The sequence below is a fragment of the Lotus japonicus genome, chromosome 2, assembly GCF_012489685.1.
Source record: "Lotus japonicus ecotype B-129 chromosome 2, LjGifu_v1.2".
Taxonomy (NCBI): domain Eukaryota; kingdom Viridiplantae; phylum Streptophyta; class Magnoliopsida; order Fabales; family Fabaceae; genus Lotus; species Lotus japonicus.
The window spans coordinates 1484567-1500773 of record NC_080042.1 but is presented as its reverse complement, the minus strand read 5'-3'; the positions used below and the strand labels follow the sequence as shown (position 1 = coordinate 1500773).

The 16207-nt window shown below is 41.9% G+C and overlaps 1 protein-coding gene across 1 annotated transcript; it reads right to left on the bottom strand.

Moving 5' to 3' along the window:
• Window positions 1-9977: 9977 nt before the first annotated feature.
• On the bottom strand, window positions 9978-13682 carry LOC130735146 (uncharacterized). The gene is made up of 3 exons (XM_057587245.1): window positions 10953-13682; window positions 10715-10841; window positions 9978-10612 (listed from the first exon to the last, which is right to left on the bottom strand). Exons 1-3 carry the CDS (start codon window positions 13680-13682, stop codon window positions 9978-9980), a joined length of 3492 nt encoding a protein of 1163 aa, XP_057443228.1.
• Window positions 13683-16207: the final 2525 nt, after the last annotated feature.

Sequence of the window (16207 nt, the reverse complement as noted above, 5' to 3'; positions counted from 1 at the left end):
TCGGTTTTCATCGGAAAACTGAGGTTTGTCCCAGAACTGGCGTGGTTCTGGAAGTCTGGAGTGGACTTCATTGGTGGTTAACTGTCTGGAGTGGACGCGGTGATACCGCTAAGGTTAACAATTGGTACCACATGCATACATTAGAGTCTCACACACTAAGTTTCACGTTTTCAGTGGTTTTATGTGTTTGGTGATTTGTTGGTGAATTATTTTGCTGTTGTGGTAAAGTTGAATTATTATTCTTCTTTAAGCTTATAATTTTCCGAAACATTAATAAGAATTGTGAAACTGTCTTGAGAGAAAATATTATAATCACTCAGATTTTAAAGACAATGTGAAGAGTTTATAAAGCAGGATCTGAATTGTTTACTTGCTCTTTGTTATGCTATATTTTATACAATGTAAGTTCTTACCCTTCTGTTGGAATGATGTTCTATGCGACATCGCTCAGGTACTGGAGGTAGAGATGTGGCTCATGAGGAGTAGCTTCGGAGAGTCTTAGTTTATGTTATTATTACTATTATTATAATAAAATAAGTGTCTTGCTCTGTAATGTAACACTGGTAGATATTTTAAGTTACTTTTATATTTCTGTTGAGAGGATTTTATAACCTCTCCTTATGGAAGTTGTTGAATAATTTTCTAAATTATGGCGATGTCGTACTGTTGATGGCCGAAGTGCCTATGAAATTCAGTTTTGAGTATGATGAATTTTATTGGAATATCAAGGAAGATAAACCTATTTAAATAAGTGATTTTATGCATCATAGAATTATCTGGCTGGTTTAGAAATTTTATTGGAACGAATAATTTATTCTTTGAAAACCATATAAACTTATAAATTTTCAAAAACAATCAGTGTTAATTTTAATGAGTTTTCTTGAAGAAGTGTAATACTCCCTTGATATGTTTTTAAACTCTGATATACGTTTTTAAATAAAACAATGAGAAAAAGGGGGTGTTACAGAATCCGAGCCAAATGCCTGTGCCCGCGCCTTCAAAAACGGATTGCAGCCAGGGAAGCTAAATAGTAAATTGAGTCGAAAGCCAGCCAAGTCAATGGCGGAGGTGTGAGCATGGGCGAACACGTACATACGTGATGAGGAGGATGACGCTTTTGAGCGGAGACGCGCGAAGGTAGAGAAGGATGGCGACCAGAGGGATGTGTCACCAGAAGATAAGCCAAGCAAGGAGAAAGTAGAGGGAAGCAGAAGACGGGACATGAAGGTTTGAACAGGGGAAAGGGCATCGAGGGAATCTTTGTATTCCAAAAAGGAAAATTTTGAGCGGCGCCGGCCCTGGCATCAGGCTGACTCCCGTCGCCAAGAGGAGGCAGGGAAAAGTTTGAACGCCCACCTGACAGAGCTGTTGCGTGAAGTTAAGGCGACACACGCAGTTGAAGAGGGGGAAAAAGGGACTGACCTGCCGCGGGCAACGACAGACAAGACCAAGTGGTGTGAATACCACCGTTCAGCAGGACATGACACAAGGGACTGCTTTACTAAGAAGAATGAAATCGAGAGGCTCATCCGAGCGGGGCGGTCGCAGCTGAATGAACGTGGCGATCGCTGGAACGGAGAGCGACAGCAGGGGAACAGATACAGGGGGTCTCGCCAGCAAGACGATCGCCGGCGGGAAGATCGTCGCCACACCCCGAATGCTGACAAAAAGGAGATGCTGGTTGCACGGAAGAAATGAGCGGAGGAAACCTTTAATAAAGATCTTGAGCCACCAGTTGGCACGATAAATACAATTGCAGGTGGCTTCGGTGGGGGTGGTGTAACAGCTTCAGCGAGGACAAGACACGCTAGGGCGGTGATGTCGGTGCAACAATACGAGACTCCTTTTGGGTTCCAGCATCCTGACATAGTAATTTCAACGGCAGACTTTGAGGGGGTTAAAACGCACAAGGATGATCCTATCGTCGTCATGATCAGGATCAACAGTTTCAATGTCCGCCGAGTCCTTCTGGACCAAGGAAGCTCTGCTAATATCATCTATGGAGATGCATTCGATCAGCTGGGATTAACGGATAAAGATTTAATGCCTTATACAGGAACTCTAGTGGGGTTTTCAGGCGAGCAAGTTTGGGTGCGGGGATATATAGATTTGGACACAATCTTTGGGAACGATGAGAATGCCAAGCTCCTTCATGTGAGATACCTTGTGATATAGGTCGTAGCTTCATACAACGTCATTATAGGAAGGAACACACTTAACCGCCTTTGTGCGGTAATCTCCACGGCTCATCTGGCGGTTAAGTATCCGCTGATGTGCGGAAGAGTGGGAAAGATTGCAGTCGACCAAAGGCGAGCCAGAGAATGTTACAACAATTGCCTCAGCATGTACGGCAAAAAAGGAGCTGGCGAGGGACATCGGTGTCATGAAATAGAAATTCAGGAAGGAAACCAAAACAAGAGGGATAAACAGGAGCGCAGGATGGGAGAGATTGTCGATGAAAAGGTAAAGAGACAACAGAATAATCAAAGGCAGGTGAAACAAGTTGAAGAAACAGGAAGAAAGGGACCGTTCACAGACATTATGGCAGAGGAGCGTTGGGCAGGGATAGTTTACGATCTAGAAAGGTACAAATTCAGTAGAGGAGTGTTGGCAATTGGGCCCAGGCTCACGTCCGAACATGAACAACGTTTGGAAAAGTTGGTAGAGGAAAATTTTGACCTCTTCAGCTGGAGCCCGAAAGATATGGAACTTTGGGAACTTGCGCAGTTCAGGACACCAGCTCTGATGAGCAAGGGACCGAGCGTGTGGAAGGTAAAAGGGGTGGTGAGCCCAGGGGCAGACTTAAGAATTCTCCAACACCAGGAAGGCGAGGAGGAAAGAACATAGTTGTTTGGACAGGATTGGGATAAGCAAAAGGTAGGGCGAAGAGGCCTGACCTACCGCATCAAGGATAAGGGTAAGGCCAAGGCAAGGCGGCGGAAGTCGGCGGAAGTTGACAACGGGAGATGTCTTCAAGGGCAGGAAAGACAAGAGGAGCGTGCAAGAGAGCGAATTGGAAACCCTCCGGCAGGAATGCCAAATCCGCGGCGGCATGGAGTGGGTGGCGAGCACGTTAGGAACAAAGGACGAGGCTCTGGGCAAGATACTTTGATCTGGAAGTTTGTTGACAAGGGCGAGAGCGCGGCGGAAGGATCAAATCAAAACAAGTAGGATCAAAAATAAAGAAGCACTTTTTTTCTCCGACACCGGAGTTTTTTTAACGAGGCATCCCTTGATGTAGAAAGAAAAATTTTATTCATATGAAATGCAAAAGGATATTCGCTAACAATACTCCTAACTCAAATTACAAAGATACGTTCGCCCGGTGGGAAAAATTCCCCGAAGGTGGCAATCCCAACATGACCTTGATGTCTGGGGATTGCTCCGGGAAAGTCCGGCGCGAACCGATGCTACCCAGATAGCAACTCAATTCACACGTCACGTTTGCTCGGTGGGAAAAATCCCCCCAAGGTGGAAATCCCAACACGACCTTGATGTCTGGGGATTGCTCCAGGAAAGTCCGACGCGAAGCGCTGACCTCTCGTTGGCGATGTGTGCGGGAAAGCGACTCATCCCCAAAATGGGGTGGGTCCCCTATCCCCTTAGTCTCCCCGAAATCTGGGAATACGAGGCCTCCCCGAAATATGGGCGAGAACATAAACTAGGCATAAGTCTGGATAAACCCATATGGCCATTGGGCCCCCAGCAGTGTAAGCCCTTGGCGGGATAAAACCGCCAAGACCACACCTGCTCTTACGGGAAATATTGGTGTGAATAAAAGCCTCAAAATGAGCAAAAGTCCTAGTTTCTTCGGTACACCTTCAAAATCGCTACACGAGCGCAAAATTCCTAAAACGCGGCCTAAATGGCGACAGGCGAACGCAAGGCGAAAACTCCTAAAACGTGGCCTAAATGGCGATGGGCAAACGCGAGACGAAATCAAACTAAGGAAAAATATAAGAACATTAATCGATTACAGAAGATGATAAAGAGAGTCAAAGCAAAAAAAAAGTTGCGGCCACGTTCTTCCAATTTTTACATTGACGTTTTTTCCCTCTCAATTTCAGTAGCGGCGAAGCGCTCGGCAGTGAAACCCGGAGGATCGTCAAGGCCAACAAGCCCATGCGAGGTAATCTTCTTGAAAGCTCCCATTCCATCAAGGTTAATTCCTTGGTAGAGATGTTGAACCTGAGCCTTGGCGAGAAAGAAGCCGCGGCCACGTTCTTCCACGACCTCGGCAGCAACGCAAGCCACCAACCTGGCTTGAGAGGTTTTGATTTTGGAGTCCATATCTGCAAAGGCCTGGTTTTCTACCTCAAGTTGATATATTATTATATCAAAAATTATGAGGAACTCTATGAAATGATAAAATATAAATTTGAATTATTTTGACTAAAATAAAATGATCCACAGACAAAAGAATGAGTAAGAATTGAGTTAAAGAAGGGCGACAAAGGCTTGGATGCTGGGAAAATCTGCAGGATTACGATATCCCGGTTCAGACGAAGAAGCAATTAGAGGGCTGACAGAGGAACTGATGGAGGACAGGCCCGTCATCTAGGGTCCTAAAGGGGAGTGACCGTAGGTGGCTCTTTTGGAACGACAGAGGAATAGGTTGTGAGGAGAAACGTCGATCAGTGAGAGATGGAACAAAGAAAGCCAAAGTTGAGGTTTGCTTTCTGCAGTTAACAATGGTGGGTGTTCCGGTAAAGAACCGCTAGACTCAGGCTAACTAACTCAGAGCAAAGCAAAATGAGGAAAATGAGTAAAAATGCGTGAAAATGTTAGGATCCCTGCAGCTTGGGCGGTCCTCTTTTATTTATAGCTTGGATTTTGGCCCGGCTGGACCACCCGACCCATTTGTTACATGATAATGATAAGCCCAAAGTAAAATGATCCGGTCCGCCCATATCAGTCCACAGGCCCATAAGACACTGATGTTTTAGAACTAAAACGGTAGTGTCTTATTCAGGCCCACAACTTCTGGTGCGCCCGTGTACAATGTGAATAAATTTGTGAGCGTGCAAGCTTCAACAAAATAAGGCTAACCGCAAAGTAAACAATATTAGGCTAATCATTATAAGAATAATTCTTTCTGTGTGGCACGTGATGTCTAGATGACACTTTGCTCATCACCTCAATCACTGTGCACCAAATCAATCCCTTTCCGGATTTTTGTACCTGCTGCAATCATCACAAATATACCACAGATATCTTGAAACTTGCAATGCATAAAGTCTACCTAAGCTATGCTATTCGCATTAATTGAGATGTGCATTTAAAACCCACTCATAGAGTAGCTTTTCTCTGAAACGACTCTACCCCTTCGAAACGACGTTTATACCTGCTAACTGACGTCACTCTCCGCTCAAGCGTTACCTTTTACCAAGCGTCGCCTCTTCATGGCGCGCTGATTCACCGCCTCGATGAATTCAAATGTGTGGCTTGAATGAACGCGTGGATTCACACAAACCACGCGCATGCTCGTCGTTTGCCTTAAGTGATTTTAACCACACCCTTTCAACACATCTTTTCATCTTCTACCTTTTCTCTATATATAGCAGTCCTTCTTACCCCAAACCATTTCACTCTCTCATTTCAAAATTTCTACTATCCCTCTGCAATTACAAAGTTTCTTGCATTTACCTACAAGTGTTCTTCCGCATTGCCAGAACTCTTCCAGATTAACCAAGTTCATCACATCTTTTTTCACTGGTAAGCACTCCTCACTCAGTCTACTCATGAAATTTTTCCTTCTTTCTACACTAAATATCTCATCTAGAAACTTTACCTTCTTCATCTTCTTGTTTATCCAAATCAATCTTTACTTAAAGTCTATTCTCCCCCGCAACTCAAACTTAAATTTTACCCCTCTATATTTCACAACCCCTGGATCCTTTATAATTTCAGGAATTCTTTTCAAAATGGATGCAAAACACACCCGTAGAGTCTCTAAGGCTTCTAAAACTTCTACCATTGCAGTCGATACGTGGGTTACTAGCAAAGTTAAAACTAGGTTTACTAAATTCTGCAATGTTAAAACTGTAATGGATTTAATTACTGAAAATACTTTTCGTTCTGACGGCCAAGATGTGTACCTTGACATAGTCCCATGTTTACCTACTGAACCTTGTTGTTTTGGGGCTCCTGACCTTAACAGAAAAAACCACACCTATTTCTTTGAAAATATCTTCTCTGACCTAAAATATAAACTCCCTCTCTCAGATTTTACTTGCTCCGTTTTAACTTTACTGAATTTTGCCCCGACACAACTTCACTGTAATAGTTGGGCATACCTCAGGGCGTTCGAACTTTTGTGTCAAGTGTTAGGTATCGAACCCACTAGCAATAAATTTTTCTACTTCTTTGAAACTAGTGGTAGAAGCATAAAAGGCGAATATCTTTCTTTAGCCGCCGCTAGGGGAAAAGGTCTATTTACCTTGTTTAGAAGCCACTACAAACAGTTCAAAGGGAAATTCTTTAGGCTAAACGAAACCGAGAAGTGCAAGGATGTATTTTATTTCAACGATGGAAGCCCAAAGTTCCCTTTCTACTGGACCGCGCGTTATGAAGTTATCATCAAACTTCCTGATGATTCCCTTACCCTTGAGGAAATGGTGGATTGCACCTTTCTATCTAGCATTGATTTGAATCTCACTGAATTTCTAGATGCCCATTATGAAAACAGATTGGGTGAATATGTGGGTAAGACTCTTAAATTTCAACGTCTTTGTATTTCGAGTGTTGATTTTGTTTCTAACCTTACCATTCTGTTTCAGCTAAAATGACTCGTCTCTCTGATGATGACATCCTCCGCTTCCGTCGGGAACAACAAGCTGCAAGGGAAAAAGAAACCCGGCGAAAACTTTGATAGACGCTGATGCTAGTCATTCAGGCACCGAGTCGAATTTCCCTCAAAAGAAGAAGAGAAAGAATGAAACACCTGAATCAGCCAAAGGGAAAAACTCTTCTCAGACCTCAATGGAGAAATTCATGGTGAAGGGTAATCCTCAATATGCGGCACACAAAGGTGGGTCTTCAAGCGCTCCGCCCCCTTCATGGAAAAGCTTGCTGAAGGAATTTGAAGAACTCACTTCTGAAGCGGTAACCTCACTATGGGACTCCAAGATCGACTTTAATTTGCTGGTGGAAACGAATTTGGTGTTCGAGGCGGACCGGGAAAAGATCAAAAAGATCGGATTAAAGGAGGCCTGCCAAGCCATCATGACAAAAGGACTTGAAATTGCGGCTATTTCAAAAATGGTTGACCTGGAGACCGCTGGCTTTGACGGGATTAATTCCGCCAAACAACTAGAAGAGAAAGAAAGGGAAATCCTAAAGATGAAGGCTACTATGAAATTGTTGGATTTTGCCAACAAAGTGAATGAGAAGAAGGCCGCAGATTTGGCCCTGGAAAATGAACACTTGAAGAAACATGCTGAAGATTTGAACGCCACCCAGAAAGCTAAAGAAGAAGAACTTGCGAAATCTAAGGCGGAAGTCATTGATCTTAATTCCGCAAACTCTGAATTGAAGAATGAAAATTCTAAGTTACATTCTAAAATTTCTGAACTGAAGAATTCCGTCCTAGATCAATTTGAAGCTGGATTTTTAAAAGCCAAAGACCAGATTCTTTTCCTAAGCCCTCAAGTTTCTATCAACCTTGCCGGTTCCGATCCTTATGCTAGGATTGTTGATGGCAAGTTGGTCAACCCTGATACTGGCGAAGAGGAAGAAGAAGGAGAAGATGAAGAAGAGAAAAATGAAGAAGATGGAAACGCCAACCACAAGGAAGGCGAAGGAGAAAACCATTAGTTCTACCTCTGTTTAAGCATGACTACTGCATTAGTCTATCCTTTAGTTTTCTTGTATTTCTTAAGTTAGTTTAAACTTTCCTATGTTTTGTCTCTATATTTGTAAGTGTTGAGCGATTAGCTCCTTGGTTCGTTCTAAGGTATCATGTAATGTTTATTAACCACTATTAATGTAGTATGTTTTCTATACATCAACATCTGCAAATTTCATAACTTAATTGCTCCGCATCTTGCTTAAATAGCCTCAACACTTAGAAATTCTTTCATAATTTCTACACTTAATATATCTCCATTCCTATCCATACTCTATGAAGAGTTTATGACTTCCTCACATCAGACTTCACCAAATCCTAACTTAACATAAAAATTACTAAGTTACTCCTTCTATCTTAATAACATGATCCATCTAATAACATGTATATCATTTATTCAACCAATATAATTAATGATACTGCACTTTACTAACCTTTCAACTGGTAATTCATTGCCAAATGGTTCGCCATCAATATTACTGTTTTTGGCGGAAGCTGTCTAAACAAAGTTGGATTTCATGCTACAAATTAGTGCGCCATAGTTGCTACTGTGTGTAGTAACTAATTGTCGAAACAAAACTTAAACTTTTCAGTGGAGAATTCTCACTAGAATCTCCGTCAACTATTCTTTGAATCATAAGGCCTTTGTATTTAACTTAGTCAAATTTTCCATTTGAACTTAGTCAATTATTTATTGAATCAGAACACACATTTGATTCAATTGGTTGCTCGCGTGGAGACTTGTGCTTAATTTGGACAAGCTTAATCCAATTTAAGGCTGTGCTTATGAATTCGTGGTCAAATGCTCTAGCTATATGAGACTTACTCTTTCTCAATTGTCTGGCATCGCCCAATTGATAGACCTAAGTTGACAGGTTTTCAACCATGAAAACAAAATAAACTGAAATGTCACGCGCTGGAACATTTTTTTTAAAAAAGGTTATGCCTCGTTAAAAACTCTCCCGCCTGGGGTAGAGAAAATAGTGCATACCTGTTATTCATTAATGTGTAGTGCCTTGTTAAAAACTCTCCCGCTTGGGGTAGAGAAAAGAGTGCACCACACTAAGTCTTACAACAAAACATAGTCTGAACAACATGGAGAAACATAATCTGAAACAACAACTGACGCACAAACCAAACACACTGACAACAATACACAAACTGCAAACCCAGCAAACTAACAAACAAACACACAAACTGATAACTAACTGATCAACTGTAGTAGTAACGGAGATGTTGTGCATTCCAAGCTCTTAGAATTCTTCGCCCTGACAATTCCTCCAAATGATACGCGCCTTGGCCTAATTCCCTTAAAATCCTGAATGGTCCTTCCCAGTTTGGTGATAGCTTTGAATCGTCCGGTCCCTTAGCCTTTCTGCGTAACACCAGATCGCCAACCTTCATTTGCCTTGAAACTACCCTTGAATTATATCGCCTTTTTGACCTCTGTTTCACCAATGCCTGCCTCAGACGAACTACTGCTTGAGTTTCTTCCGCCAAATTTATGTCCACCAGCCTATTAGCATCATTCTGATCTTCACTGTACGTAGCCACCCTAAAAGTCACATCCTGAATCTCTGCTGGAATCATCGCATCCACTCCATAAGCCAACTTGAAAGGTGTTTCGCCAGTAGTAGACTGAGGAGTGGTGTTATATGCCCAGATTACAGTTAATAACTCATCAGCCCACAATCCCTTTGCTTCGCCCAATCGCTTCTTTATACCATTAACAACCACCTTGTTAGCATATTCTACCTGCCCATTAGACTGTGGGTGTTCTACTGAAGCAAATCGCAGCTCAATACCCATTTCTGAACAGAAACTCTTCACACTCCTGCTAGTAAATTGAGTTCCATTATCCGAAACTATAGTAGCTGGCACGCCAAACCTGCAAATCAACCTCCTCCAGTAAAACCTCTTAACCTTCTCTGCTGTGATCCTTGCCATTGACTCCGCCTCAATCCATTTGGTAAAATAGTCCACCGCCACTAAAACATATCTAACTTGTGACCCCGCTGGTGTAAAAGGTCCCAATATATCCACGCCCCACATCGCGAATGGCCATGACGAACTCATCGAACTCAACTCTTCCGGCGGTGCTCTGTGTAAGTTTGCGTAAATCTGACATTTGTTACATTTTTTTCACATAATCCATACAGTCTGATCTCAATGTCGGCCAGTAGAATCCTGCCCTTAGAACTTTAGCTGCCAACGATCTGCCTCCAATATGACTTGCACAAACCCCCTCATGAACCTCAAACATGATTCGCTCTGCATCCTCCTTTGAAACACATCTTAAAAGCGGCACTCCAACTCCTCTTCTGTACAATTGATCGCCAAGGAGAGTGTAATGACTTGCCTCTCGAATCTGATCCTTTGTGAACATGGCTAGCTCCGCCCCTTCTGCTTCCAAGCATTTCTTTACTCGCCCCATCCAATCCAAACATGCGACTACCGGTACTGCCATAACTTCATCAGCCTCAATACTTGGGCTATTCAAAACTTCTTGTATAACTGACTTGTTATTACCTGGCTTCTTAGTACTTGCCAATTTTGATAAAATATCAGCCCTTGTGTTCTTCTCTCTTGGCACATGATTTAATTGCACTTCTCCAATTTGCTTTATCAAGCCCTGTGCTTTAACTAGGTACTTTGCCAACTGTGCATCCTTCGCCTGATACTCACCTTGAATCTGTCTTGCAACTATCTGCGAATCTGTCTTGATCAGAAGACTCTTGACTCCCATTTCTATCGCCAACTTCAAACCTGCAATGATAGCTTCATACTCTGCCTGATTATTACTTGCTTTAAAATCAAACTTGAGTGACTGCTCAATAGTTACGCCCCCTGGTCCTTCTAAGATTATGCCAGCACCACTGCCTTTAACATTTGATGATCCATCTACTGACAAGCTCCATTCACCCGCTTCATTATAATCCTCATGATACATCTCATTCACAAAATCTACCAGCACTTGTGCTTTAATCGCCCCTTTCTTTTCAAAAGTAATGCCAAACTCTGACAATTCAACAGCCCAAGATACCATTCTTCCAGCCAGATCAGGCTTTTGTAAGACTTGGCGAAGAGGTAAGTCAGTCTTGACTACCACAGGAAAGCCTTGAAAATAAGGTCTTAACTTCCTGGCATATATGATTAAGGCTAATGCCGCCTTTTCAATTTTCTGATATCGAACCTCAGCCCCTTGAAGAGCATGGCTCACAAAATATATAATCTTCACATCTCCTTTAACCTCTTGCAACAGAACAGAACTAACAGCATTATCAGATATTGAAATAAGCATTGACAATGAAATACCTGGTATTGGCTTAGACAAGACTGGAGGGCTGGATAAATGTTCTTTTAAACTCTGGAAAGCACTCTCACATTCTTTAGTCCATTGAAAAGCTTTATTATTTCGCAAGCATTGAAAGAATGGTGCATATTTGTTCCCAGAACACGGCAAAAACCTTGACAAAGCTGCAATCCTCCCCGTTAGCTTCTGCACATCTTTCACTGAAGTTGGGCTCTGCATTTCCAGTATCGCCTTACATTTGTCTGGATTCGCCTCAATTCCCCTCCTTGTGATCATGAAGCCTAAGAACTTCCCACTCTGAATTCCGAACGAACATTTCTCAGGATTGAGTCTCATATCATGCTTCCTTAATTCACCAAAAGCTTCCTTCAAGTCTGAACAATGCCCCAACATTTCCTCTGACTTGACCACCATGTCATCAACGTATATCTCCATATTTCGCCCCACCTGCTTGTCAAACACTTTGTCCATCAATCTCTGATATGTGACACCAGCATTCTTCAACCCAAATGACATTGTTTGATAACAATAGTTCGCCTGGTTGGTCATGAAGGCTGTCTTTTCTTCATCAGGTTGGTACATCCTAATCTGATGGTAGCCTGAATATGCATCCATTAAACTAAGCATGCCAAAGCCAGATGCTCTATCAACAAGTTTATCAATGTTTGGTAAAGGATAAGAATCTTTTGGACAATGCTTGTTTAAATCTGTATAATCAGTACACATCCTCCACTTCCCATTAGCTTTCTTCACCATAACTACATTCGCCAACCAAGTTGGATACTTGACCTCTATGATGAATCCTGCTTCTAGTAACTTATTAGTTTCCACTTTAACAGCCTCTGCTTTCTCTTCACCCATCTTTCTCTTGAACTGAACAATTGGTTTCGCCCTAGGGTTAAGTGCCAATTTGTGACAAATAAACTCTAGGTCAATCCCAGGCAAATCCTTGGCGCTCCAAGCAAATAAATCCATGTTCTGCGACAACAACTTCACTAATCTATCCTCTTGACTCGCTGTAAGGTTGACACCAACCTTCAAGCTTCTTTCTCCAATCTTGATCGCCTTAGTTTCCTCCTCTGATATCATCTTATGATCAAGAAAACCATCACGAGGATCCAAACTAACCTCAGCTTGTTCCACTCCCACTTCGTAAACTCTGTGTCCCTCCTTTACCGCTTTCTTTCCCAAATGACCATACTGCTTAAAACTTTCTAAATAGCACTTGCGAGCTACCATCTGATCCGCCTTTAAAATTCCAACTCCACCCTTGCTTAAGAGATATTTAGCTGTCAAATGCCTTGTTGAGATGATCGCCCCCAACCTGTTCAACGATGGTCTTCCGATAAGTACATTGTATGGTGAAGTACAATTTACTACCAAAAACTTGATAGAAAATGACTCCGCATTTTTCCCTTCGCCAAAAACTGTGTTCAGCTCCACATATCCCCTAACATAGACTTTTTCTCCTGAAAATCCCACCAAAGCTCCATCATAAGGTAACAAATCCGACTCTGTCAGCCCCAACTTCTCAAACGCATCACCATATATCAACTCAGCTGAACTTCCTTGGTCCAATAATACTCTTTCAATCTCATAATCAGCAATTCTTAACATCACCACAATTGGGTCATCCTCATGAGGTTGAACTCCTTCAAAATCGCGTACAGTGAAAGTAATATCAGGTTGATTAATAGCCCAGCTTCCCCAATCATTAGAATATACTGCATTTATGGAATGCATGTATCGCTTCCCAGCTGAATTAGTTGTTTCGCCACCACGAAACCCACCAAAAATAGAGTGGATTCGTCCCTTTGCTTTTCCATCTTGTTGCTTCTTTTGTCCTTCATTCTCAATTTCTTTGCCTTCATCATCTCGCCTAACTGAAGTTTCTGCCTCTCCAGAATTGTTTCGCCCTGCCAAATGTTGCATACATCCTGCTTTAATCAAAGCCTCTATCTCCCGTCGTAACGTAAAGCAATCATCAGTATTATGTCCCGAAATCCTGTGGTATTCACACCATTTAGTTTTGTCCACGTGGCCTGTTGGCGGTTTTGGTTGTCGAGGAAAACGAATTACATTCGCCTCTAAGCACTTGTGTAAAGCTTCGGTGAGATTAACCGCCAAAGGCGTTGCACGATCATTTTGGTTCCGAGTCCACGTCATTGAATGTCCATACCCACAAGTTCCATACGGTTGTGCACGATGCTTGAAGTTGGAACGGTTATCAAATCTATTATCATAACGGTTCCGATGATTGTACCCCCTGTCTCCACGTTCTGCTGTGCCCTTCGAACGTTGGTCATTAACCGCTCCCTTCTTCGAATCGAACTGCTGTTGCTGCCCTGGAACCGCCGTATTGGAGCGGCTCTTTTTGATCTGGTCACTCTGCTCCTCCCTAATGTAACCTTGCACCCTGTCGCGTAGTTGCGCCATCGTCTCCACCGGCTTCCGGCTTAAATTGCTATTCAAACTCCCAGGTCGCAAGCCCAATTCAAAAGCGGCGATGCAGATTTCAGGCATTTTATCCTCCAAGTGAATTCATAACTGATTGAATCGCCCCATGTATGATTGTAAAGACTCATTTACACCCTGACGAATATTAAACAATGTTGCCGCAGTGACCTTCTAGGCGCGGCTGGTTGAGAATTGAGATAAGAATTTTGCCGACAATTCTGTAAAACTCACGATGGAACATGAAGGCAGCGTAGTAAACCAAGTCATGGCAGATTTCTTAAACGTTGACGGCAGCATCTTGCATTTGAGAGCATCTGATGCCCCCACAATGACCATCTTAGTGTTAAAATACACAAGATGATCTTCTGGATCAGTATCACCATAATAAGAATCCAAGACCAGTGTCTTCAAGTTATATGGGACGGTTGTGCTTGCTATTTCCTCTGTAAAGGGTTGGAAGTCTACCACCGTCTCAGCCATCTTTCTATCGCCCTCTCGTAGTCCCTGAGTCTGATTGAGATCAGTAAGTTGATTTTGAAGTTGTTGATTGTGTTGACGGAGATCATTGAGATCATCCAGAATCCGTTGAAGAACGTCGGGAGGAACTCCATCCTGAGGGACTTGATTCCTCTCTCCGTTCGCCTCGGATCGGGTCACCATAGGTGATGAGACTGAAGCTAAGGAAAAGTTTCCGTCGGCCCCACGGTGGGCGCCAATGTTCCGGTAAAGAACCGCTAGACTCAGGCTAACTAACTCAGAGCAAAGAAAAATGAGGAAAATGAGTAAAAATGCGTGAAAATGTTAGGATCCCTGCCGCTTGGGCGGTCCTCTTTTATTTATAGCTTGGGTTTTGGCCCGGCTGGACCATGGGTTGCCCGACCCATTTGTTACATGATAATGATAAGCCCAAAGTAAAATGATCCGGTCCGCCCATATCAGTCCAGTGGGGGGGGGAGAAATCAAGGTTGGTTTGAAGGTGGTCCAAGCTCTTAATTTACAAGGGGAATTTGGTCATGCAAATAGTAATGTTGAAGGACTTATGTCAGGTTAGGATCCATCAAGAGTGGCATCATACATCGCTCCTGTAATTTTGGGAACAGATACCGTCATAATATTGAAATTGACAGGAAAGCTTTGCTTGAAAATCTCAAGGAGATGTTAATTTCAAAGAGGCCTAAAATTGTCTTGGAGGTGAGTTAATGTGACTCTGAATCAAGGGGATTGAAAAGGGGGATAGCTGAAGTGGACCGAAACTGGTGCATGTTTGGTGAGGGACTAATTCTCATGGATCTTCCCTTAGCAATTAGGATTTTCATTTGGTTCAGTTCTTGGTTTGCGTGTGTGGGGAGCAGGCCCAATCGGTGGCCTCAGAGTGAAGAGTTGATTCAGGATTTAATTGGGGTGAACCAGTTCCACTAACTCAAGGCCTTCTCACTATCTCAACAATTCAATTTCTGCATAAAGCCAGCGAATTGGAAGCAGCAGTGGATTTCAATGGAATTTTATTAAGGGAAAGGTGTTGGCATAATGCTCGTTGTGTTGGGACATGTGTCACCTTTGGGGATTCATAGTTTTCATTCTTTTTGTTTTTTGATTGCAGTGGTATGCAATGGGCTTATTCCTGCAATGTTTATCTGATACAGTTTTGTGAAGCCAAGTCTTGTGTTTTGTTCCTTTTTGGTGTCGGCTCTTGTATGAGTACTCTTTTTCCTCCTTAGGATTTTTCCCAATGGATTTTTCCTATGGTGGTTTTAACGAGGCTCGTCCAAGTGTTGCCCTCGCCACCAAATTTGCACTCGTGCCCTTTGTGTTTCTAGCTTGGGTTTAGCTCCTTGCTTTGGTTTTTCTTAATCTACATGAGATGATTGTTCTCATGATTATTATGTTTCAATAAAATCTATTTTGTTCTCAAAAAAAAAAGAATTGAGTTAAAGAATAATTGTGAGACAATTAGAACAAATATGACGTTGTCATATTATGCATCTAAGCTAAGTATAAATATAAGAAAATGACAATAGTAATTATCATCTTTTGAGAAGAAAAGACCAACGTTAGATAACTCGTGGAGCGTTGAATTGAGCTTATCCAATAATCCAATAAAACAAAGAGTTTTATGACTCATAAAGAATAAGAAAACTATAAAATTATTTATATTTTCAAAGAAATACTAGAAAATAAAACATTTTAAAATTAAATAACAGTTAAATAATTTCCATGATTCGGAATTAAATTCGAGTCAGAAAAATAATATAAAACTAATAGAATAAAAATACTCAATTAATTAATATAACGAAATTAAATAAATATGCTAGTTATTTATTTCACGGTCTTATAAAAATATAGGGGGAAGAAAAACTGCAAATAAATAGTAGCATGTCAGTTTTCCTTCCATTGATGCCAGAAAAATCGCTGTGAGAGGAGATTCGTGCTAAAATGACATCATGGTCCTTTTCAAATGGTATAATTTCTTTTTTGCGAATGGTACTACTGGTAACATCACTACTAAAATTGCAATATTTATTTTTAACTCGTGAGTGTTAAAGCAACATATTAAACATAAAGATAAATAAATATGCTATTGTAATTCATTT